Here is a 27,027-nt window from a genome sequence, read left to right on the forward strand (position 1 = left end):
AATTTGTAGACTACTGGGAAAGGTTTCAAGACTCTACACTTAATGCTGTGGTAGACTATACATTAGCATGTTTTTAAAAAGTTTTCAATAAACTATAACTTAAAACAAAATTCAATCATATGTCAAGAATAAGAACTACAGGGTGGTGAGAATTACATACATGCAAAAGTGAAAAAAATAGATACTTTATTCAGTATTTATTCATGCAAAAGTAAAATGTTATTTGTATACACTGTATTATTATCAAAAAGTTAACTTCCAAAACTATAGGCTATGACAACATCAAGCAAATTTCTGTAAATTTAATACCAGGTTTACAGAAAACTTACGAATGTTATCTGAAATGAAAGATAGTGTATTTCAAGTACAGTAAGTGAATCCAAAAATATTTTTTAAAGATTTAAGAAAAACCCTATATGGTCATTCTGATCAAAATTGACCTAAAGGTAAAATATCTAAAATTGAGCACTAGGTGCAAATGAATCCATGAAATGGGGTGAACATTTCAGTATGTACAGTGTATATAAGAGTTTTAAAAAAATCTGGTTCCTAATTCCTACTTCTATTGTTAGAATTACAAGATATCATCCAGATGAAACCTGAGAGTACTGGCATATCTGCCATGATGCATTATCACTCGGAGAACCAGGAGCCCATTTTGCTAAAACCAAAATGTACTGCATTTTCTTTCATTCTTAACATTGATAAATTTGAATTAAAAAATATTAAAAATATGAGTATAGAGAATTCAATCATATCGCTTACATGTGCATTTTTTTCACTGTGATATGTTCCATTTCGCAAGATTTTAGATGTAAAAATTAATAAGTCAATTAAAAAAAATCCTTGGTAATATAAATTTCCCAACAAAATAATACTGAATTTTATGATAGTAAAACACATTTAGAATATCTGGCTATAAAATTTCTAATGCTAGACTAAAGCAACCAGGAGGTGAACATCCCTCAGGATCAACTTATGGCAAGAAAAGGGAGAGTAGCTTTATATATAGTTCCATCACAATCAGAAACTTGTAGTTCAACACTATACATGTTTATCTTTTCAGGACTTACCACTTTGTGGCCCTAACTTCTTGGTTATTTTAGGATACTTGGAGAACTTGACATAATAGTAAGACTCGTATTCCATGAGGATGGTCTCCAGGTCAATGTTGTCACAGACTTCATATTTACTTAAGTCAATGTTGGTTTCCTTAGCCAAAGACTGTGCAGAGTCCACATATCTATAAATATGTTGTAAATAACTCACAATAACTCTGTTGATCAAAATCCATAGAAATAAGGTTAATCCAAATTTCTGATCTGCTTTAAAAATAAAGTCTTTAATAAGAACAAAGAGAGAGACATTTTCAAGATGATTAAATCAAAATTAGGGATGTCAATTTAGTCAATTATTCATATTCGAATATTCAATGAAAGTATTCGAATATATTCGAATATTCGATAAAATAAATAAAATCTGTTTTATTTTAAATATGCATCATGAAAGGTTAAGTGTAGGTATACTTATATTGGAAGTAAAATTGTATGAAGACTTTTGTAGGTGTACAATAAGAAATTTCATTTGATATTTGTCAATGTTTGAAATAAATAATTGATTTAAATGTAGAAAAGTATAATTTTAACAAATGAAACGTATATTTATAGTAGCTCTATCTGAGGAACCAGTCGTCTTACTAAAGGCAACGGTATACTGCTCAGATTTCAATACGTGTAATGAATTACAATTATCTACCTAATAAGAGATATGATTATAATCTTTGATACAATGTAAACAAATATTTCCATAGACAATTTTCCTAGGTAATTAACTCATTTCCCGATAATGAATATAAAATTCAGGATTATGTACAACCCGAGATAATCAAGTAATTTACATATTTATTCTGAAATTAAGCCCTTTACAATATTAATTACAGACTAATTCTATCGGACATCCATTCAATGATCAATTAATTTATACTCTTCACGCCTTTTTAGACATTCTAAGATTTCATTTTGTTCTCCTCGATTCTAGATCCAATCATATCTAACTAAAAAAACTATGAAAGTACGTTTTGTATTATACATAAAGCATTATTGTGCAATTCTTTAACACCTTACTCAAAACAAAATACATGTAATTTAGTAAATCTATAAGATAAGAAAGTAGTGAAAGAAATCAGGCGTTCGAAATTGATCGCTAGTAAATTAAACAGGGATAATCCAAGCACTGTTCTAATCAAAATTTATCAATCACAGTACTTCTTTTTATGAAATCTGAAAAAAAACGAATATTCAAATCTTAAATTCATATTTGAATATCAACTCATCGAATGAATATTCGAATATTCGTTGCCATCCCTAATCAAAATTAATTTAGGTAACAGCAGCACACCACAATTTGCTAGCAATAAAGCTTATAAAAACAAGGGGAGTTCAAAATTTGAGATTTGCACACTGATCTCAAAAGGAAATTTTGTATTTCAGTTTGGAGAGTTCCACAAACTATAGCTACCATAATCCCCATAACGCCGAGTCGAAGGTATTACATAAGCTCCCCCCAACTTCGTTGAGGTGAGCTAAAAATTGAATGCTTTGAAGTACATTTCTCTTTCATAGTTTGAATTTGGGGGCATATATTGGTATTTATTACATTTTCAACAGTGAAATACTGTGATTTATTGAATAAAAGTTATATTCTCTCACAGTGTGAAAGGATACCAAAAGTATCAAAGTAAGTAAAAAATAATTTCTGGCCTGTCATAAGATAGAGATAGTAACTAAACATCTTGATGGAGCTAAAACTGCAATTTTCTTCTCAAATATGTTGCTAAAATTTATGCTATGTAATGTTTTCAATCTCACAACTGCTAAGCTATGACATCTCAACCGCTCAACTATGACGTCAAGCCTAGCTATAACACTGTGTTAAGAAAAGACAGAGGCAAAGGGAAAATCAAAGAAAATGTAATAAACAGAAATTCAATGTTTTGTAGTTGAATATTGAATTTATTTCACTCGTGAGACAGAGTTTTTTGATATTTTCACTCGTGCTTCGCACTCGTGAAAATATCAAAAAATCCTATCCCACTTGTGAAATAAATTCCATATTCATCTACAAAACATTGAATATCCTCTATTTACAGAATATAGTCCTTCAAAGTGTGCATAAAGATTTTTTATTACATCTACATGAATAAATGCAACTGCTCACTTCATTGGTCACATTGTCCAACATATCTCATTGATATGACATGTACCACAACTGCCCCTTGATGAATAAATCTTAACTTGATATATTAAGACTGACAGTTTCAGCAGTCAATAGCAGACCAGAAATAAAATTGTTTTGCATAATTTTTTACCTACCCTTCTTCATGTAAATAATTTAATACCAGGATTAGTAAGTTTTTCTTCCTTGTGTCAGTCCTCAGTTCATCCTAAAAAACAAAATTCCCAAACAAAGTCTAAGCATTGTGTAATGAACATTTTCGCTACAATTACTATATCAGAACTTCAAATACTACTTTAGCTATACTTGTGCATATCCTCACACAACAGGCACTTGTTTCTGTAATATATTTTTTACCCCATAGTAATAAGTATATAAATAATAACACAAGAAATCTAACTCCAAATTACATGGAGTACCCCCTCCTCAGAACCACAGTCATTTATGCTTTAGGAGAAAAACAATTTGCCAGTGCATTTTCTCTGAAAACATAAATGACTGCAGTTCTGGGGAGGGGGCCGGGGCACATGCACTTGTTTCGTATATGGGGTCACCCCCATAGTTGCCAACTCACCCGATTTCATCTGGTTACACTCGATTTTTCAACCCCATTAAAAAAGATTTAAAGACTTTACAGAGGATATATCAATTTCCAGTTAGGCTTATAGCGTACGATAAAACCAGAGACTTCCGAGCTTTCATTCTTAAGTGTGGAGACAATTTTCGAGGAATAAATGTGTGGTTTACAATGAAAAGGTTGGTCAAAAGATGTCTGGAACATTTATTAGAAAAGAAAAAAGTATATCAAAGCGAACTATGTCTTTTTAAAGTAGGTTAATAATTGCTAAACTAATAGTGAGCACAGCGAGTGGCGCTTCATGCTGCTTGTCACTGCGAGCTCTTAAAGCAACACCTGGTCGAAGAGAAAATTCAGACTTTGCACATTGATCCGAACGATTTTTTTTCTGCAGTTACCTCAAGACCCACAATGCAACACTTGTTGTTCTTGATGCTTACTTCGTTCTCGTGGTAACAACAACTAAAAATTCACAAAAAAAATAACTCACCTTAATATAATGGATATTGCATACAGATACATGTAGGGTAGACAGACATCTCGGCCCAACGACACCTCGGCCCGTGACGTATGACACCTCGGCCCTGACAGGTCGGCCCAAGATTATTGACACGTCGGCCCATATAAAAGACACCTCGGCCCAAGCGAAATTTTATGATGGAAAAAATTTGTCCATTGTCTGAATTGTTATTATTATCAATGTAATTATTCTTTTTGACGGTTAAATGATTTTTTTAAATAAAAGTCAAGGGGGGGGGGGGGTCTATAATAGAAAATTGGTTCACTTCCCTAAGCAAATCAGATCAGCACGTTAACTAACATTGATCTATCTCTTGTGGAAAATCCCCAATATATACACTTAAGTGAAACTATGATATATACAAGTATTAGCTTTCCTAAAAAGCTTGTCTGACTTGAGCAAATTTAGTTTTACGCGAAGAATCGAGAAAAGTTAAATCCAGTGTAATCAACGTGACTCTGAATAATGAAACGAATTCTTTTGCTAAGAAACAATAAAAGTTTAAATCAGTGGCATCAGCATAAATTTAAACTTGGACATGTATTTATTCCATATACACTATATTTATACTTGTAATTTCCTTTTTTTATGGATAATTAAGAAATGCTTTATTTAAAAAAATAATTAACGTGTTACAAATGAGCTAACATCTTTGCATTTAGCAAAAGAATATTCAGCATATATCAATCACTTTGATATTTTTTTACTATGAATAAATGAAACGTCTGCAATTTATGAATATGTGTAGATTTATAAAAATTCTGAAGATAGAGAGACTCAGTATGCATTGAAAATAAACATCCATTAGTTAATCTGATAAAGATAATCGACAAGTGTTGACCTGACCAGCTTCATTCATTTCTGTTTTGCTGGACATGAATGATGCATTCGAGAATGGCCAAATGTTATGCAACCTGTAATGTATAATGTGATAATAATGACATATCAGCTCCAATGCTCTGGTTTGTTTGGGTGTTTAGCATGTTTCCTTTACTCTTCATGCTCTCCAGTTGATAGTTAAGATAGTATGAAGTTTCCAAGATCAAGTTATCACAAGAATTCTATTGAACGACTTGACTAACAAGCCTTGGCTAAATCTAATACTGTCTGACGCCATGACGCCAGACAATCAACATTCTTATGATCTTGACTTTCTATAAGAATTGCCGGAATTTTATCGTTTCATTTTGCATTACTTCTCTGACGATCTGAAACATCTGAGATGGGTTGATAATTCGTGAAAAGATATATATGGGCTTCATTTAAACCGTAGCTTTTTTGTAAATGCGAGAATTTCTGCTATATGGTTGCGGTCGTTAATCTTGCATTAACAAAAAAAGGAAGAACATTTTATTGTTTATACTTATGTCAGTATAAATAATCGTATAAAATAATAGTTTAAGTACGTAAAATAATTGCATTATTGATCTGAACTTCATCGTATGTTTCATCATGTTTATTGATTGAAAATCATAGTTTGATACAGATAGCTTAAAATAAATTTTAAAAAAAATCAGTGCTCAAACTAGTTTTTAATGTAAGTGAAATTCTTAAGAAATAAATGGATGTAAATGTTCTGAATGACTGTCTCACAATTAACAGATTAAGCCTGCTCGTAATTATTCCCTTAATGACAACAATATGACACGCACTGGAGACTCCCAAAGGATGCGCCGCGGCATCATGTTTGTTTATCTGTTAGCACTTTTAAAATTATAATTGTCTTTTTATTCCTTGATGATCGTCAATCATGTAGCTCGTGGAAGGTCTTTTTAGTATTAAAAATAATCTTGATTGTTTACTTTTTTCTGGTCAAAATTTTATTGAAATCGCAGATTGGAAATATATAATATACTTTCTATAAATGAAAGTTTGCTTGGGCCGAGGTGTCTTAAATTGTGGGCCGACCAGTCAAGGCCGAGGTGTCATTGGGCCGAGATGTCAATGGGCCGAGGTGTCGTTGGGCCGAGGTGTCTGACATTCACATGTAGTAGATTTAACATTCTTTCTTAAAATTTTGCACTTTTCAAACTTCGTTTATGGAAATGCAACTAACATACGACGTCATGTGACGTCACAGTCTAGACGTTCCAAATGTCTCGTGCGGTTTGAAGAGGCGGATCTTAAAATTAAGTGAACTGCGCTCGCCTAAACGGTCGCACCGTCAACATATTAAAATACGAGTTGGAAGTGGAAGGGGGGGGTGAAATTGAGTTAGGCACCTTGTGGTAAGAAAAAGGGGTGACCCTATACATGAAACAAGTGCCTGTGGGCCGGGGGTATTCCATGTAAGTTGGACTCCGGTACCTTGTGTTATCATTGTACTACTGGGTAAAATTTTATTACAGAAACAAGTGCTTGTGACGTTGTGCCTCACACTGTCATTTTAATGTCATTATTAAATTTTTAATTTACAAACAAATAAAAATTTTGAAAATACACTTTATAAAACTACACTTTACCGCTTCCCTGGCCTGGTTAGCCGTGCGGATAGCCTGATAACTCAACTCAGACATTGAATTCATTATACATTTCCCTCTGACATTTTTCCAACTCTTCGTCGTGAAGAAATACAAATATGGCTGACCTCTAGTAACGCTCTAGTATCGTCACTCGAGATGTTTCTAGAATTTTAAATTAAATATGAATATCTGATACAGTAGAATTTCAAAGAATAAAAAAAGAAATATAAACATTTTTTTAATTTATCAGTTTTATCTTATTTATTGAAAATTTTTAATCGCGTACCTTGCAATTCTCTGTACGACTTATCTAAAAGCTTTGAATGGGAAGATACTAAAGACCTGATGCGGTAAAGACTTGATTAATCCGAGAGAAAAAAAATAAATTTTAAAAACCACAAATTTTAAACGTTATATTTTTAGCTTTTCTGAGCCGAAGGCGTCTTCGACAGCTCAAAGAGCTAATGCTATTTGTGTGGTGTGCATCAACTTTTTTGAATATGGGTCCTATCTCAAAGGCCATTGGCCAAGTTTTGTCAAATTTGTCATAATAAGGGAAGTAAAAACAAAAGTAGTGGTCGCTAAAAAATCTAATTCTCAAGAACCACTGGGCAGATTATCACCAAACTTATGCAGAAGAATGAGGATATGTAAATTGTACCGATAGATTAAAAATTGTTCAAGGCATCACCCTGGAATAAAGGGTGTGGTCTCAACATCATTTCAAAGTTGACCTTAAATAATGTTTTATCAAAACCTTGATATTTTGCCCACTATAAGGACTAGGATCATCAAATCTTGTCAGTTGATGCATCTTAGAACCTCAAGTCATGTTGACTCAAAAGTAGGTCATGGTGACCTACTTTTTGAAATTTGCAGGTCTTCATTTTCAAATTGATTTTCATGCATATCTTGATTACTTTGAAGCCTATGATCATCAAAACCAGGGACCTATCAAAACTTGTCAGTTTATGCATTATGAGGCCATGAAGTGTGTATTGAAACAAAAAGAAGGTCACCATGACCTAGCTACCTTCTGGGTTTTATGGCTAATCATTTTCAAAACATTTTAGTTCATTATTTTGGATACTGAGAGTTTTAGAATCATCAAACTTTGTAAAATGCATGATGCATCTTGGAACCTAAAATTTAAAGATAATGATAAAAAAGTCAATTGTTTAAGATGCATATTAAATTTGAACACTTTGAAGCCTAAGGATCATCAAACCTTGTCATTTGATGCACCTCGAGTTTTGGAATTTCATGGCTATGTCTAAATATTTCAGATAATAAGAGGTTAGAATCATCAAACTCTGTCAAATGATCTTGGGTCCTTCAAGTGTTTCAACTTGTTGTAACTGGGCCACCTTGAGGCCCCCCGTGGGTCCAGGGCGAAGCCCTGGTGAGGGCCCAGGGGGTGAAGCCCCCAGAAGCTCCTGGATTCTAGAGATTTTGTAGGGTAAAAATGAGGTCTATCGAGTAGACATTTTTACATTTTCTAAGCGAAACTATGATTTATGTTAACTTTGACAGTTTAAGGGGGGGGGGGGCACCAGATCCGCCCCCCCCCCTTAAATCTGCCACTGGATCTGAGTCATATCATACTCTCTGGACAATAGCATTTTAACATTGTGTAGTGCTAGCTTAATCCACTTAATTCTTAAATGATTTCAAAGTGATGCCCCAGACAGGATTGAATTGCAATTACTCTTCTATAATAGCAGAGATGAACAAAGCACTTATTTAAGCAAATAAATTTACAACCCCTACATTGTATGTTTACAAGATGTGTTTGTAAAAGATGACCATGTTTAGAATCAGGACACATCCTCTAGTCATTAACTCCTACCCTTTTTTATGCAAAGTATGAGCTTAATTTAAACATTTTTCATTACAGTTATGACTGAACAAGAATTTTACACTTCCAGTTGTAACCTTGGCTTTGCCCAAATAACCTTAGTTTAGTATCATGAAAAACTACAGGGTGCAGTTAAACTTCAGTATCTCAAACACCATATCTCAAATATCATGGATATGTCGAAGCGAGTCGAAAGTCCCAACCACTTTCTTGTATGTATTTTAACCTCGATATATCTCAAAACCTCGGATATCTCAGTTTTTTCTCAGCCAAGTTCGAGATAATGACGTTTAACTGTATATGAATGTCAATTACAACATTGCATTAGATATATACCAAAGGAAGGATTGTTTTAATTAACTCACACTAACTAAAAATGTTAGCATGTCAAAGTCAGAATTATCACTGTTGTTCAAACTGACATATAGTACATGTATAAATCGAATCTCTTTTATTACTCATTCCTGCACACATTTTCATGACCACTAGTTCAATACACATTTTGTATGTGAAGGGGGAAAGGATGAAAATAAGGATGTTTTTTCACACAGCAATCCTTTCCCTGAAGACTGCACAGTCTACTTGTGGCCTTTTTAAAAGTACATCTATCCCAGTTTTCCTGAGCAAAAACTGTTTGCCTCAGATGTAGGTAGGGCTGTGTATTGACCAAAATATTTCGATACGATTCGATATTTTAGAAAGCGAAATGCAATATATTGGATTCTTTAACAGGTCTATCAAAAAAGGTATTGTAAATCCTTTAATGCATAAATTTGTTAAAAACTGGGTGTTTTATTACCAAATTGGAAGTTCTTGTCTCACTGTCTTTACAAAGTACACTTCAAATTCAAACTTTTAATGACTGTAAAACTGATATGTTAAAATATAGTTGTCTATGTATTTTGTAATAGTTAATCAAGATGTGCTATCTCCTTAATGTTTATTTCATTATTGACCAGTTTTAATTAAAAACAGTTAAAAATTATCTATGGTGACTGAAATTCCCAACTTTTTCACAGAATTATTAGAAAAACTGTCTGCCCGATACATATTGGAAGTTATTTTGTCAATACGATACATTCCTGAATATCGATACATATTGATTTATCGCTTTATTGACACAGTCCTAGATGTAGGAGTGATGCCAATGTACACATTTTGACAATAGTCCCATGTATCAAAAGGCTCACCTGAATTCCATCGCTATCTTTGAAAATTATATTGAAAAGAAACTCCTTTAAATAGATCCCTAATCTTAAACAATAAAATTTTTGTATAGAATTATCAAATATTGTACATTGTTCTTGAATTTTTATATCTCAACTTGCACATTCATAAAAATTCTGCCAGAAAAGACTTCTCTTTTCTAAATTAGCTAACCTAGCGGGATAGTGCCCATTTTAAAAGATTTATCCCAGGACATGAAGGATATAACAGTGAAGAGTGGGTAAAACAGGGCCACGGCAAAAGAAATGTTGTTCTATTTAAAGAATTAAACAAGTTCAGTGTCGACTTTGACCATTTCATCACAGTACGAAGTCATTATACCCCATGCTCACAGAGATTTGGTGAAGTGCCTAAGACACTGGGTCTAAGAGACTGGGCATTGGGAGAAGAAAATTTAAGAGGACCAAGAAATTTACATGCAGGAATCTTTGGTTTAAGTTCCTGCATATCTTTAACTTAATCCGAAGACAGTTATGGGTGAATGAAGACTATAGATTCAATAGGAGGGAATATGTATTCTAGCAAAAGAATCTGCCATATGTAAATTAAAATTTTTGATCAAGGTCACTGCATACCCTTCATCTTTTGAAACTCTATTAGTGAGACATTAACCAAATTGAGATGAAGGGAGAAAATTAAAATATCAGTATTAATGACAATCAATTTACACAAAGATATGCTTTGGGCCTGCAGTACCATGTTTCACATCCAGAGTTGAACCCTGCACTTTGAGCCTGGATGTTCTACTCATTGAATAATTGTGCCCCATTGTGGTTTAGTGGAAAAAATCTTCACTTTCAATGCTGTATAAATCCTGTTAACAAACAAGTAGAATCTCAGTATTTAGATAGTAATTTATTTCTATTTGCATAGTTCTGACACAAATAAATTACAGATAATAATATTAAAACAAATCTCAAATAGCTTTATGGTCCACAGACACAATTATATATAACCTTAGAAATATGTTGACAAATATACGATTGTATATGAACATTTTAAATTAATTAATAACTTCCTCTAATGAGACCTCAGAGCACGTCTTGTACATGTTGAAATTTTTCTTTTAGAAGGTAATGTATCCACAGACACAAAACAAAAAAAACCTATACATGAGTCTTTTAATAACTAATGAAGAGAATTCTTATTTTCTGGAACACAAGTCAGCATTGACAAGCACTAAATTCAACAGCAAATACACACAAACAAGCTGCAGATATATTTTTAATTTTATAATACACATAAATACTTCAAATGTTCTATATGCATACAAGTACATTCTCTGACATTTACTTAGTCAATTTTATTTAGACTGAATGACTTCAGTGAAAAAAGGATCTATCAAACATGAAACAAAGACAAGCACAAAACTCAATGAATATTATAGAAAAGTGTTTACCCTCTGGACCAGCACAATGCCTAGTCTATCACATATTTTCATATACATGTAGTCCATACACACTAAGATCCAAAAACAACATCAAACAAATGCTGAAGTATACCTGTATTTATAATACTGTACTATGTTATGTACTGAAATGAGCTTGTCTCATGTCGGTCAATCTGGTCAACATTCACTTGTAGCAATATTTTAAAAATCCTGCAAAATCTGTGAATAAATACTGATTAAGTAGTAACAACTTTTCTGTGTACAGAAATGGATTTCCTTACATTTGAGCTGATTGCAAATACAATATACTTTAAAGGCTTGTTCAACAATTAATAAGTATGAAGACTTGGTCTACACACAACACTCACTCATCTCACATACATAGGCACATCACAAAATGTTCAAATATAAAGCATATAACAATGTGTGTCCCCCTCTACACAGGGAGAGGTGAGATAGACGTAGGTAGACTAACCGTCTGACATTTAGTCATCATCTCACTGAGATGTAAACACAACTCACTGAAAGCTGGTCGATCTCGTGGATTGTCTGACATACATTTTTTAATAATATCTCTCAGTTCAAATGGAATTTGTTCTGTCATTGGCAGTTGAATATCACAGATTTTGAGTTTTCTAATAACATCTTCATCAGAAAGTGTGGGGTAAGGCAACTCCCCGAGACTGAACACTTCCCACATGAACACACCGTATGCCCAAACGTCACTCTTTGTGGAATATTCATTCCTAAGCAGCACCTCTGGTGCTGTCCATCTCAAAGGGAGAAGACTCTGGTTATAAAAAAAGTACTCCCCTGCATACACATCTCGAGACATGGAGAGAGAAGATATTTTGAGCTCCATTCTGGAGGTTAATAAAATATTTCTGGCTGCTAGGTCTTTGTGAATAAATCTATGATTGGATAAATGTTCCATGCCTAGGGCTATCTGGTTATACATTGTCAGCTTTTGAGCCAGAGTCAATGGCGGAATTCGAGATGGAAATGGACGTCCATTTATGTGACCCCTCGTGGCCAGTAAGAACTGTTTTAAATCCCCCTGGAAAAAAAATCTCCCCTTTAATCATAACAATCAGGTTAAATCTATTGTTTCTGGTGAAGAGAAACAAGGTTCTTGTATGCAACAATTTGTGGGATACAAAGAACAGTGGCATTTGAATGTACTAAGAGTGTAAATATGGCACACGCATATACACACTCCCTCAAAGTAAATTATCACATAAAATACCAAAATATTTGACATTTAAGCAGACGTTTCTTACCCAGTCACAATACTCCAAGATCATGAAATGAGGCTCAACTTCTCGACATACACCCAACAGTTTTATGATGAACGGATGGTCCAGTTTAGAGTACATTTCCATTTCCTGTCGGTACTCAAAGAACAAATGTTCATCCTTCACCAACAAAGACTTGACCACCACCAAAGTCTCAGGTTCAACGTCTCTGATTTCACTAGCCTTTGCCAGAAAGACATCCCCATACACACCATTACCTGTAGTAGTAAAAAGACAAAAGTCTTGAATTACCAAGTATGGTAGCTTTATAAATCATAGCTACATAAATTCAGTATTGCTGATGCTGAAATAATATAATACATGCAATGATTAGCAGTCAGTTAAAAAGTCCTGGTATACTGAAAATTAATTCTCTGCAAAGAGAGATAACTCTATAAAGAAAAAAAAATCATTGTTTCCTTTTCAAAATACTACCCCCGGTAAATTTGCTTGAATTCCATCTTTATCTCCGTGCACTGTTTTAAAATTGTCATAATCACAGAAAATTCCATTTTGTTGAGCAGAGGATCATTTTACCAAAGATTAATTTCTATGAGGCAACAGCGGTGTGTATTAGCCAGGGTTCGACACTAACGTTAGTCCGTTAGTCTCAGACTAATACATTTTCATTCGGACTAATAAAATATGTGGCTAATTAGTCCGAACGGACCAATAAAAATTTCTGAAAAACAATATGAATAAATTACCGATGTCCGATTCTCGACAACTTTTACTGGAAAACCCTGTGTGTATTTTTAGATTTCTAGCTTTTGGCGGGTAGTTACGCAATGCCCAATCAATTCAGCGCTTAATTTTTCGACTGATCGATATGAAGTATAAGGTTTTAGCGATCATGATTTAGTATGACACTTTTAAGAAAGATGTTGGGCGTTTTGGATGTAATGTAAAGACAAAAAAAAAAAACGAGATCGGGAATACAATTGCACTTGCTGATTGCGAGATTTCAATGAATCTGTGGAATAATATATTTCACGTAAATACTTTGTTTATTTCAAAAAATAATATGTATATTAATTGTCACGTTAAATTAATGTTAAAAAACATTGATGTTTCTTTTTTTTTTGACGGACTAATAAAATCGCATGCGGACTAGTAAAAGTAATGAAGCACTAGTCCGGCTGGACTAAATCCTTAAAAAGTTAGTGTCGAACCCTGATTAGCTAGGTATAATTTTCCTAAGATTTGTTTAGAGTAGCTTTCAGATATTGTTGCTGAGAGCTTTACTATAAAATCCATAATCGAAAATGTAAATAGAATTCTCATAATCAAAATGTACTTTATGGTAATGTATCATCATCAACACATGGGTGTTGGATAATACTTGAGTCTAAAATGTGTGATAAAACATCAACAATTTTTTTTCCATCTTGATAAGATTCCTCTTAATTATAATGAGAACTAATTAGTAATCACCTAGCATGCCAAATGAGGAGATTTTCTGTCTGGGGTAGACCAGCCTATCCAGACTTCCCCGCCGTGACCGAGTATAGGAAGAGGAGGACTGGGAGGGGTGAGAACTCAGCCCTGAGGCATGTGATCGGTTGTCACTGTCACTACGACACTGGTTTCTTGACTCACTGTCCCGCTCTTTGACCAGTAATTCATGCTGCTCAGTTGAGATGTGACCATTTTCTGTCTTGGCTGAAGGAGCATGAGAAGTGAAATATTCAATAATTTTGCAGCATATAAACCTAAATATTCAATATGACAACATGCCTAAACTGTGTGTTTGATATGTGGCATTGTGTTCTTTACAACAACAAATATATGATGTGACTAAAATTTAAAAAAATGATTTTCTATGATTCTTTAAAAACAAAATTATTCTCATGCATAAAACAATATCCTTAATTGTAAGATTTATATACTTGCACTCCTATTGGTAGCAATGGTAGCTGAGTGACTTACATGTGGCTTTCCTATTCCTCCTCTGCATAAGAAGTCTATAGCTACAGTAGGCTGTCAGTGCTATGACCAAAGCTAAATATGCCCCCGCACTACACACAGCAATGATGATTGTCTTCATCATGTCTGACCCTCCATCATCATTAGATTTACCAATTGTGTACTCAATGGATGCTGACAAAAGATAAGTAATTGTGAATATCAGTTTATCTGGGTAACAACAACAAATGCATTAAATCTGTCATGAAATGAAGTCATCAACATGAACAAAAGATTTGAAATAATGACAAATCAATCAAAGAGCTGAAGACAGTGAACTAAAAGAAGGTTATTTCAAAGATGTTTTAAACACCTAAAACTAAGGCAAAAAATATTGGAAGATTACTTTTTCCTGGTCTCAAAATTTCCATGATTTGAGAAAGAAATATTGGTTCATGGGGAAATGACTTTGTGGATGAAGAAGAAGCATGAAACTGTAGTTTAAAATTTTACATTTCATGGAGGAAATGAATTTGTGGGTCTCTTCATACCATGAACACAACATAAAATTATTTTGAAGCCAAAGCTATATATGTATATATATATATATATACTTGAGACAGTAAGAAATGCCTCGATGCGGACTTTTCCTGCCACGTTGGAAGCTTTACATCCATATCTGCCTTGGTCTTCCATGTAAACTTTAGAGAAAAACAAGGTGCCATTAGGAAAAAGCTGCAAAGATAACAATACATTCACATTTAGAATTTTTATTATTCAAATCACATGTCTACGGTGCATCTTACATATGTGAGTTTATGAGATTCCCTTTTTATTGGAGCTATAGTTAATTCAAGGCTGTGCTTTTACAGATATGGCTTTATCATTTCTTGTAATTATTCATAATATACATGAACATGAAAATAAGTTTGTTTGATCCTTAATAAGAAACCAATACCTTAATCCTTTTACTATCAATGTCTTGAAAGTAATTTTTGTCCCAATGGATTTCTGGTTTGGGATCACCAATAGCAACACAGTGCATCATTGCTGGATGTCCTTCATAAATTGTCATGTTCTTTGGCCTTACTTGAAATCTGGGCCTCTCTATAAAATCACAGCAATTATTATTACATGTACTATGCAACCACCCTTTCAAAAAAAAAATGATCACAAAAATTTTAATTGTTTTTCTGAGTACAAAATAAACCTTCATTGCAAGCTTACCGACAACATCTATGAAGACTGTTGTGTTAATGGAGCCTTGCTTATCATTATATGCAGTACACGTGTATAGTCCCTCATCTGACCTTTGAACCTTGAAGAAATTCATGGTGCCCCCCATGGAAGTGAAGTGAGGGGCTGTATCTGTTGGAGTGGATCTCTGCCACACAATACGAACAGGTCCATCTCCCTCAGCCTTGCATGTTACTGAGGCATCATGGGATAACTCAATGTAGGTATCTTTAGGAGGAGGATGAAATTTCAATTTCTCTGGTGGAAAAAAAGAAAATAAATTATGTGTGTAATTCTACAATTTTCCAGCAATTACCATATGAATTTGGTTGTACTACTTGTATCAATGTAAATATTTGAAACATGTCATTTAACATCAATTATTTGGTCAAAATTTTCAGCATTCTCAAAGTACATGTATCAGTTAACCCAAACTCCTAACATGTAGACAAAATAATGCATAATCAGAACAAAGACTTTCCAACAACTTCTATTTTTATTATTATACAAATATAAATTTTGAACAGGCAGATACTATTGAGCCATATATTTCAGAGATTTAACAAGTAAGCTGAGTGCAAAAGTCTTAACAATGTCTTTTACTGATCATCCAATACTGTATGGTCATTTAAAGCCCTGATAATCCCCCTTCATCACCTGTCAGTTGACCTACTTTTGACATGGAGGTAGGCCCCCTGTGATTCCACTAAGCTTTGTCCTGTCGTGTTGGCCACACATTTGTATGTTCCTGCATCCGCCATCACTGTCTGCTTTATTGTCAGGGTACCTTGCTTTAAGTCTATGATATGTCTCATGGAGCCCTTAGGAGAACAGTAAACCAGCTGCTTCATTCATAATTCAAATCTATTTTAATCATGTTCATCTCTTGAAAGCACTTACACATCATGGGGTCCTTAATCTTTTATAAAATCCTTAAAATTCAAGGCATGGACATTTTTTTCATCTGAAGCCGATTACTGGAATTTCATATGAGATATTGAAAAACCACAGAATGGTCTTCAGAAGGCTTGAGGGAATATTTAAAAGTTCTAGCAGATTATACTAAGTCCTAATAGAAAAGGCATAAGAATTAGGGTTTTCAACTTTTTTTTGTAAAGAAAATTGTGGTGTAAATTTTTGCACTGCTAAACAGATTAATAAATGCTATACTTATTATATTTCTAAACTAAGAAATTACAAAATTAAAAAAAAACACATCTTAGATACCATACACCAAAGGTTAATTACATTAAAAGATACAACACTACAAGTAATTTATCTAATGGTAACATTTGTATAATGTTGTTTTTTTTAAATATGTGTAAGACACTTACATCACTAGATCTAGATCATTTATTGTTTTAATCTGAGTACTGACCATTCTTATGAGGTTCCCATCTTTCTCCCAGATCACCGTAGTGACAGGGTACGGGGTTCCTGACACCTGACAACTCAATATGGCACTGTTGTCCTCCTCAACAGCCATGTTTAACGGTGGCCTTCGAATGGTTGGTGGCACTAAGTAAATGAAAAAGAAAATTTGATGCTGGGACCGAAGTTCTAATAATAACTTGCAAGAGCTTTCACAAAAAAATTCTCAATAAATGTTGAGCAAGCTATTTCTTCTTTTTTCCCCCCAATATTTTAAGAATATTTATAAACATTATATGATCATGTTTGCCAACAAATGTTATAAGAGTGTGAAACAGGTTATCAACTGACAAATATTTCACTGAATGATAGAGGAAACAGTAGGAAAAATAATGTTGGTTGTTTCTTTGAAGTCTGTCATCTTTAATATAAAACACACATAACTCAACAATCACTAAAGCAGCTTATCTTTACTCTTAAAATACTGAAAATGGATACCCCTGTTTCATTAGGAACTTGAAAAATTCCAATTTCTTACAAACATGTATGATGAACAAATTTATCAACATAATTCCACATTTATTTCTTTTTTGGTGTTCAGAGGTAAATTTTTTTATCCATGAACCTATTGCCTAAAGATGATGTATTTTGTTCATTTACATGGATTTTAATGTATATTTACTACATAAACCTGACTTTGATTAATGCCATTATTTTTCTAAACCTGCAAGGTAATTAAAACTAAATTTACTTTTGTTTTCAAGATATTTAGCATGTGGTTTCATTCTATTACCATATTCTTGGTACTTTGTTTATGCCTTACAATTTACACAGTAAATTTGCCTTATTTTCAATTACGTCACCTCGGTGACAGGTGTATTTTTTCCTGATTTTTGTTTTTGAAAATCCATAGCAGATTTGAAGAATTCCTCCTGAAAACTCCAGATGCTCTATAAAACTAACCTATATTGAGTAAAGGTTTGAAACTCCCAAATGTTAATCTTCACTATGTTTCTGTCTCTGGAACACTGATTTTTTTTTTTAAATACAGCACCAACAGATGATCACTGAATTGCCAATATCATCCAGCTGTCATGTTTTAATCTTGTTAATCTTCAGAGTTTATGTTAACTTTTTCATTCAAGTACAAATTTTGCTATCAAAATTTTTCTTGAAAAGTATAATATGTTTCATAATGATTTTTTTTTTGAGAAGTTTCAGCATGTATATTTCCTCTGAATTACCTGAAACAATAATCCACACTTTTTGTTGATTTCTACCAGCAATGTTTTTTATAATGGCAGTATAATTGCCAGAGTCCATTTCTTGTGGTCTCTCAAAGATGAGTTCGGTTTCATTGACATGAATATTGCCACTTGGCCCAATGATTAGGTCGCTTCTATCCCGCCATCTACAAATAAAGAGTAATCATGTTCAATTCAAGTCTACAGACATTGCATGTTGCTTACATTAAAACTAAACTGATCAAATTTAATCTAATTTGCTCTCCAATGAGAACTACCAAGATGTTTTCCCACTACACTTATCTTAAAACTAATCCTTTATGCTAAGACACTAATTTAGCAAATTTTGCTTCATTGATTTAATTTGATCCAAAAAGTGGCAACACTGATTTTGAGGAAGAACTGAAAATTGAGCTGGATATCTGGCATTTTGCTGCCTATAATTTTGCCACTTGACTTATTTCCAGCTTTCTACCTAAACTACCAATTTTCCCTCAACCACCTGAAAAAGTTCATTTGAGTATAAGGCAGGCATTGATATAGAAGCTTTTTAAGACAGGAAACACAAAGGTTGCTTCCAGTGTACTACAAGTCACTAGGGGCCATGTTTTCCATCAAGGTTGCAGTGAAGTTTAAGGGGGAAAACAGGAACCAAAGAGATACAAGCTATATATACAGAAGCCCTAGTGATGACAGACCTATATCCAAAACCTAAGCTGAAGGAGGAGAGTTTTTTTGAAGTGTATGATAAAGGTTTCATGTCAAAATATCTTGACATTACTGACTGCAGATCCTTTTTTGAAATCCTCTCTGCTTGTTACAAATGAAAGAGATAGTTAAGATATACAAAGAGACACTACGCAGATCTGTCGAGAAACATTTTCGAAATGAAACTAAATAAACAGAAAGCCAATCTCTCTCTTTGAACACAGATAGGTAATCCCAAACAGGAACTGAATACAAAAAATATGCACCAAGACTGCACAGGTGAAGTCGGAAATTGAGTATTAAGGTATTTCTTTAAAAAAAGATTGATTATAAAAAAATATAAATGTACTCAACAGAAATCAATTAATAGGGAAAATACTGCGAAAATCTCATCTGAAATGTGTTTGCTATTCAATTGGCCGTAATAATTGATCATTAATGCAAATTTTATAAGTAAAATGTGTGGTTCTCTCTTAGCAAGCATCCAAAATAATGATTTTACCATCAGTATTCATGAAAATATCATACCAATCAGAGTATGATTCAAACAGATATTTAGGGTTTTCCAGATCTAAATAAGTCACATATATTGATATGAATTTCTGCTAGTCTAATTTGTCTTGAAATCAACCAAGATTTGTGTAACTTTTTTGTAGAACCCAGAAGGGAAGAAAACAAAACAATGGTGGATACTGAAGTGACCAAGCCGCCACTAATCATGGATGTGCTGTTTTTGCCATGTTCTTTTGACAGTTATGACGGTGTTCACAGATCAATAAACTCATTCATATACTCCCATCACTTCTGTTTTATGTGATGTTAAGGGGAGGAAGAGAATTTTATGGAGTACATTTTTGGAATGTTCGAGTGCATGTTACACATAACCCTGTAGCAACCATGCTACTCTGATAACCTACATGTAAAACCCAATAATACCGTGACCTTGATCTAAATTATTGCTCATATCATTATAATCGGACAATATTCATCTTCTTTGTCGTCTTGTTATTAGAAAATCTGTTAACAGACACTAAATTTGTTTCTTGTGAGATGTCTGTTCCAATAAGATGCAATGTATGATACCGTACTTTTATTGGCAGTTTCTGTAAAACTGACATTCTCAAACTAAATAAACAAGCAGACAAGTGATCTAAAATTTATATACAAATAGCTTTAATTATACTTCTTTCCCCTAATGTTTTTTTTCCCCTTGATGAATAAATCAGTCAAAGATCATTCTTAAAGCAAACATGGAAACCATTTGAATGTTTCTTATAAAAGCAATCTTTAGAAAAAACAAATAAACAAAATGATCTGCTATGACAGGGAAAAAAAAGATTTCTAGAAGATTTGTTTCAATTTCAGTTTCTATGACATTAATGGAAAAAACAATGTTACCAGACTTCGCAATGATAAGACTTACTAATGATATAATGCCCCTAATCATACAATAAATTCTGGAATAAAAGATGCTGTATTAGTTTCATATTTTGCAATATTGTCTGAGGAGGTTATTAATTTCATCTATATAGGGATTATCATCGTATTTCAAATCAAATTTATCACCAGCCTCTCGAAGTACAAAGCAAAGACACTCCTGTTTAAATTAGATCTCCTTGTTATAAAAGACAAGCTCCGGTGTTGTTAAGGAGAATATGGAGTTTCTGTGTTTGATTGTCATGAAAATTTTAATTAAAATTGATTATAAAATGTTTTCAGAAATTTGTGAAGAGGACAATCCAATATTGTCAGTTATGTAATTAAAACAGCTGATCACACTACAGCCGGGGCTGCTGTGTGGTTGTTTGCTTACAAAATATGTTAGTTACAGTAAAACCTGACTCTCCTGACCACAGAATCCTGACAGAACTAGTTTGGGTACATTATTGATCAATTGCAATTTGAAAGGATATTTTTGTATTGGTCAATTGTTTCATTGGGACATCTCAAAATGTCAAATTTTCGATTTTTCTTTATGAAAAATGCCTGGATCTGCCCTTGTTCAGCTACCGTGACAGGGATGACTTAATAATATAACAACTATTTGCAAGTTCAATCAAAACTGAGACCTTTATTAATATTAAATATGAGATGTAACTACTTTTCAACTATTTCTTATTTCCTGATTACTTACTCAAGAGTGGGTTTTGGTCTGCCCCCTGGTGGAAACACTTTGACAACAAATCGGGTGTGCATTGGAATGACAACTGGAAAATTTGGAATTAATCGAGGCTCAAATGAATCCATCTTGAACTCTTCCAGACCTGTAAAACAGTGAATCATGCATGTTAGTTTTTCAATTAAGTGAATCCTTGCTAGGTCATAGGGACAGGGTTTTCCTGTTATCTGTCACTGCTGGAGGATTTTACTGATTGGTAAATTAGCAATACTTGGTCATTAAGAATCTAAGAACTGTGGAGGTCATCAATAGTTTGATCGTCTGTCTTCATTGTTTAGGCCTGTCAACTGCTGTTAGGTTTCCTTCACTGAGGCAGTGACTATGACTCTATCTGCAACAGTAAGTTTGCCATAGCATATGACAGAAAGGACAGTATACATTTAAACTAATTATTTCTTCATAAAATATATTTTAATGCTTATGTTTTCACATTTTTGATTCTGCCATCTGTTTGAAAATGTTTGTAAAAAACTATAAATTGTATCCAATTTTTCTTCACTAGATGGTCAATGACTTGATGGCAAATGAATTTTGGATTTCATCTTCTTTCCTGATGATGTGACAATTTGTCAGTGAGATGATGAAGTGTCCCTGAATCAGCAGTCACTGGTTAGGGGGGCAGGGGAATACACTGATATAGAGCAGAATTCTCTGTGTAACATGAGGCACCATTGTGAGGAAAGATCCAGGTTCTGGCAAGTGATGGACAGGTCAATAAATCTACTGATAACCAGGGGAAACTTCATCTTTAACTGTCTGCCATAATTTTATACATCTTAATGAAGCAAATGGGACAATAATCATCTTGTAGGCAGCTAGTCATTCTGACCAGTGCATGACATTTACAAGAAAAGAACTATTGATTTAGCATTAAATTGAAATGAGCTAATATAAATCTATTTGCTTCTATTGACAGCTAGAAAGTGTTAATTTTGCCTGCTTATCCATTATGGTTAATCCAATACTCCATTGATTTGGTAAACAGGTCTGCATTAACAGAGATAATTTGTTGTCTGCCTGTAATCTCTATCCTGACAATGGTCAGAGATGTCAATGTCAAAGTCTTGTGACTCAGGATAGGATTGGTCAAACAAATCGCTTAGTCACACTTAAGGTTTAACTAAAACTCATTGACTAGTAAAAAGTCTCGGCCATCATAAAACAAACCACTGTCCAGATTCTTCTTGCTTGCTTTAAAAAAACATGTGTTAGTGCATATTTGTAGAACTCCAAAGTCTGATGGTCATGCCAGAGTCCGATGGTCTGCGCCAAACCCCGATGGTTTGAATTGCTAAAGTCAATTGTTCAAGCACAGTTGCTAAAGACCGATAACAAATCCCAGTCTATATACTCAAGTGTTAAAGTGTGATTATGGTGCCTTGCCAATGAACAATTTTAAAAAATAAAGATGAAAACAAGGATATTGTATCTCACTAGAGCTCAAAAATCTCAATTAGGAGGCTAACCCTAATCTCTTGTTGTGTGAGACTAACCCTTATTAATCGAGTAGTGTTCAGATCTCTGGAGTAAGTGTGAGACTAACTCTAATTAATCCAATTAATCCAATAGTGTTCAGATCTCTGGAGTAAGTGTGAGACTAACTCTAATTAATCCAATTAATCCAATAGTGTTCAGATCTCTGGAGTAAGTGTGAGACTAACTCTAATCAGTCCAATATTATGTGAGGTTTAACCTTTATCTCTTTCAGGTGGGTTCCAGACTATATAACCCTAAACAGTGAAGTATTGTGCAACAACTAACCTTAATTTCTCAGGTGGGTAGGAAATTAACTTAAACAAGTCAAAAAGTGTGCACAGACTAATCCTTATCAGTCAAATGGTGTGTGAGACTATCCAAATTCAGTCAAATAGTGTGAGAGGACTAACCTGATTTGTTGGACTTTGAAAGCCAGATGACATTAGGACTATTGTGTTGTCATAAACAATGTTTTTCACCCACACCATCGGACATGTCAAACCATTAGACTTTAGCGAGACCATCAGAACTTTGGTATGACCATCAGACATTGGAGTCTTAATATTTGTTTCTGTTAATTTTATAATGGCTTGAGACTCAGGCTAGGTAAATTGCATTTTCATTGGAAGACGACAACCAGACAAATAAATTCATTAAGAACTCCAATTATCTACAGTATCATTTCACTTAATTAATAGAAAATGTCAAGCTAATTCAAAATCATTTCATCAAACACTATACAGTTATCAAACTGTTTAAAACATTCTCTACCTTTCTGCTCTTGAAATATAAAGCATTTTAATTTTTTTATTCTCTTGAAATGTACTCTTACAATCAAGTTTTTTTTTCTGAGGAGGCCATATAAATTTACCATTTTAATCCTCTTAAAAACATAAACCTTATCTAGTTACCAGACAAAATGACAGAGCATTCTGAGAGACCAATCTGGGGCCATCTAAGTTATCATCATGCTTTATCTCACAGAGTAAGGTGTTTGGAAGATAAGGTCACAGATCTGAATTATCATTGGTATGATCTAACTATAGTTTAGCCTCCATCAATCACCTCTGATGAATTGCACCCAAGGTGTTTGAATGGCTATTTGTCAATTTCACCTCTTTGTTCCACAAAATGATCAAAGCTCTATAATCACTCCAATTCTCTTCTCTTGAAATCAATTACAGATTTCTGATTGTACATGCATTAAAAGTACAGAAAAGAGGGATTAGCATTCAATCAAATTTCCTTAGTTTTCCAATACCATATACATATTCACAAAGCAAAATGAATCTTAAGATTTCTTATGAAATAAGGTACATTTTTTAACAGCCTTGAAAGCATTTCCATGCCACTAAAAAGTCTGCCTTCATTTATCACAAAGATCTATCTCACTAAAAATGTGTAACCTGTAATGAAACGTAAATATAACTTCTAAATTTGTATTTGACAAATAAATTACAGTGATTATCACTGTAACCTTCCTGCACTTGCAGCATCTGCCGTTAGCTGCTTAGCAACATTCTCAGCTGTCCTACAATAAATAAATTCAAAGGCAAAAGAAATAATTTTTTTTTTTCAGAGAGATTTTTTAAGAAATTGAATTTGATCATTCTGTTTTGTTACAAGTCTATTTCATTGTAGCATTAGTCAAACCTTTGAAAATATTACTTGAGGTAAATTATAGACATTTCCAGCTGCAAAGAGTAGCTATGGCTACTTTTTATCCCTCTTTCATTGTAAGAAATGGAAGTAATCATTTTTTATCACAAATCTTGACAACTAAATCTTGAAGAATGTTTTATAAACAAGGCAGTTGAAAAAATGACATGGCACGTATATACTGAAAATGAAAATATTGAAACAATCAACAATTGCCTGATACCAGCAATTCAGTATATCCTAAATTGCATTTAAATTAATGTTTTGATTGTAGAGTACCAGTAATATCAGAAAATGTGCCAGGTTTTTTTGGGAATGTCTTAAATGAAAGCTACAAAGTGAGGGTTGCACTTTGGTTCCAAGAATTAATTGTTTTCTATAATCAGTTGTTAAAGAGTTTCACCTTTTTTATCAGTCATTCATCTCTCCCATTCAAAACGATCATAGAAATAGTTTATCAAGATCTAACCACACTTCAAAGACAGCTCTGTGCATATCATCACGGAGGGGGAAGCAATTTCTCTTTAAAACCTTCATAATTCTTCATTTAAATCTTCCGCTGTGAAAGGTGACATTTGATAAAATATTCTCTTGCTTCCTAATAAACATCAATTTCAAAAGGACTTTAAATTCTGATGTACTTGAATAGTGCATAGTTACTGTTTAACTGTGACGTAGATTTGCTCTCAACAATAGTCAATACAGTCTCTTCATAACTTACTATGATTCTGTTCAGTACACACCTCAAATCTGTTATCTATAATGACTTTAATGTATGGATAGTAATTCAATACAAAAATGACATTTTATCAGTGAAAAACTTCATCATTTTACAAAGTTGTTAAGCAATATTGTCCTGATATGTAATTCACTTTGCGTAGAAATTTCTGAATTTTCTCAATTCTTGATCAATTGTTGGTGACTGTTAGAATCTGTTTTGTCAAAATATGCCATAACTTCTGCCTCTATTGATTTGTGCAGGTTATCTTAAAAAGACTAGTGCATCCTGACCCAAAAAATCCCCAGTTTCATATTTTAAGAAAAGAAATTCATTTCTTTTATTCTAGTACATAAATCAGTATCATTAAGATTGATGAGAAAACTAAAATGGCTTCCTCCGTAAGAGAAATTAGAGCACTTTATCCGATAAAAGATGTTTTAGATGTCAGAGGGACAGATTCCATGTGTACTGACATTACCAGAACCCCAGCCTGTACAAACTATCATTCTATACCTATAGACTCTCTAGTCATCCATCTTCTCTGTAACAAGACATATTTTATATCTGTACAAACTTAATAGATGAAATTCTAGTAACTTTGCTTAACTAGAAAATTCCTCTAGTTTTGAAGTGTTTTTCCTCTCTCTTTAGACAATTAATCACTGCATAATAAAGCAGAAATCTGCTGAGTCTTTTAGAGCATGTTGAAGCTAAATTTTCATTCTGGGGGTTCTCTCTTTTCAAAACTTTGTGCAATATGTTTCTTGAAGATGAATGATACATGAAGTCTGAGCCACTTCATTTGTGAAATGCAACGTTACCTTAATGATGCACATTTATAAACTTTGTGAGAGCTTCAATGTTGATGGGAACATGGCATCTCCATCTTTCAGTATGAAAGTTTATATTGTCTATGTTAGAATTTTGACTGTTTTTAATTTAGCCATAAGTTTAGTTTAATTTTTCAGTCAGGTCCTTATGAACAATTGCAGAGTCTGAATTTGATTTAATCAAGGTTTCCAGATTACAAGTTCTCCAAGTCTTTTGGCATATGTCTGATGTTGTTTTGTGGTGGCATTCATTGTGAAAGTTTTTTAGCCCCATGTCAGGTGCTCCTTCAAATACTTCCTTTCTGCAGAGCCAGATTTAAATTTCTTCTCAAAGAGCTCCTGATGTTTTGATTTAAGGTTGCATAAATGTAAACAGTACAGTACAGACGAGAGGATCACAGGCATAGAATAAACATATTACATGTGGATCATGAGCGCAACACCCAATTAAATGCTTAAGCAGTAACTTGTTTAGAATAAATAACAAGTGCTCAAAAGACAGGACAGAAATATTTATTTTTCTATAGCCCTTTATGGCCTATTAAACTCTTAATTTTGTTTTTTCTGTCTACCATCTCTATTTCCACCCTGAGCCCAGAGTCTATAGGAAATGACATGGTTTCAAAGTAATTTCCAGAAAGGAAAATGATTATGGCCTAGAATTTAGATGACTTCAGTAAACTTCATACAACTTCGTCTGTACCTCAGGACATGAGATCAGACAAAAATATGTTGCTAGATATTAGCTGACAATATGTCTAAAAAAAAGTTCACTCAACTCTATCTGCAGTACAGTGGATTTTAGACTTTCAGTCTTCAAGAATAAAGATACAATTTTGAAGACCATTGTTGGTTCATGTGAATGTACATGTACTAGCTCTACTTACTGGCGATGAAAAGCTCTGAAGCAAAAGTTTGGGAGGGAATTCTTCTGTTAGCTCCTAATCCTTCACATCTATAGATCCCCTCATCTGAAGACCTCACTCTTGGGAAGAACAATGAACCATTCCCAAAGACTTGGTACCTGAAAGTGTAACACAACTGTTTTTAATGCTTTCTTGCTTGACAGAATTATATAGAATAAAAAAAAAGTTTGCAGATTTGTTCAAGAAACAGTTGAACATTTTATCTTAAA

At 33.5% G+C, this 27,027-nt stretch overlaps 2 protein-coding genes across 8 annotated transcripts in view; both read right to left on the minus strand.

Moving 5' to 3' along the window:
- LOC133181975 (katanin p60 ATPase-containing subunit A-like 2) overlaps window positions 1-6,934 on the minus strand; it is a 54,945-nt gene extending 48,011 nt beyond the window's left edge. For 4 of the 7 annotated variants that reach the window (XM_061316653.1, XM_061316654.1, XM_061316651.1 and 1 more), the window contains exons 1-3: window positions 6,794-6,933; window positions 3,372-3,442; window positions 1,074-1,243 (exon numbers count right to left, since the gene is read on the minus strand). In XM_061316653.1, the coding sequence (XP_061172637.1) occupies window positions 1,074-1,243; window positions 3,372-3,442; window positions 6,794-6,856 (304 nt within the window). In that variant the 5' untranslated portion in view covers window positions 6,857-6,933. Of the gene's footprint in view, window positions 1-1,073; window positions 1,244-3,371; window positions 3,443-6,793 lie in introns of all 7 variants that reach the window. The other 3 variants (XM_061316650.1, XM_061316648.1, XM_061316647.1) reach the window with 1 other exon arrangement.
- A 3,816-nt stretch (window positions 6,935-10,750) lies between these two features.
- The window catches only part of LOC133181968 (inactive tyrosine-protein kinase 7-like), a 75,305-nt gene continuing 59,028 nt past the window's right edge, over window positions 10,751-27,027 (minus strand). The window contains 12 exon segments of the mRNA XM_061316637.1: window positions 10,751-12,325; window positions 12,549-12,781; window positions 13,998-14,225; window positions 14,493-14,663; window positions 15,083-15,203; window positions 15,427-15,575; window positions 15,696-15,962; window positions 16,378-16,525; window positions 17,083-17,222; window positions 18,320-18,486; window positions 21,162-21,291; window positions 26,780-26,916. Coding sequence (XP_061172621.1) covers window positions 11,705-12,325; window positions 12,549-12,781; window positions 13,998-14,225; window positions 14,493-14,663; window positions 15,083-15,203; window positions 15,427-15,575; window positions 15,696-15,962; window positions 16,378-16,525; window positions 17,083-17,222; window positions 18,320-18,486; window positions 21,162-21,291; window positions 26,780-26,916 — 2,512 coding nt within the window. The 3' untranslated portion in view covers window positions 10,751-11,704.

The sequence above is a fragment of the Saccostrea echinata genome, unplaced genomic scaffold (genome assembly GCF_033153115.1).
Source record: "Saccostrea echinata isolate AGI-Se365-2 ecotype Australia unplaced genomic scaffold, CSIRO_AGI_Sech_v1 ptg000009l, whole genome shotgun sequence".
Lineage (NCBI taxonomy): Eukaryota > Metazoa > Mollusca > Bivalvia > Ostreida > Ostreidae > Saccostrea > Saccostrea echinata.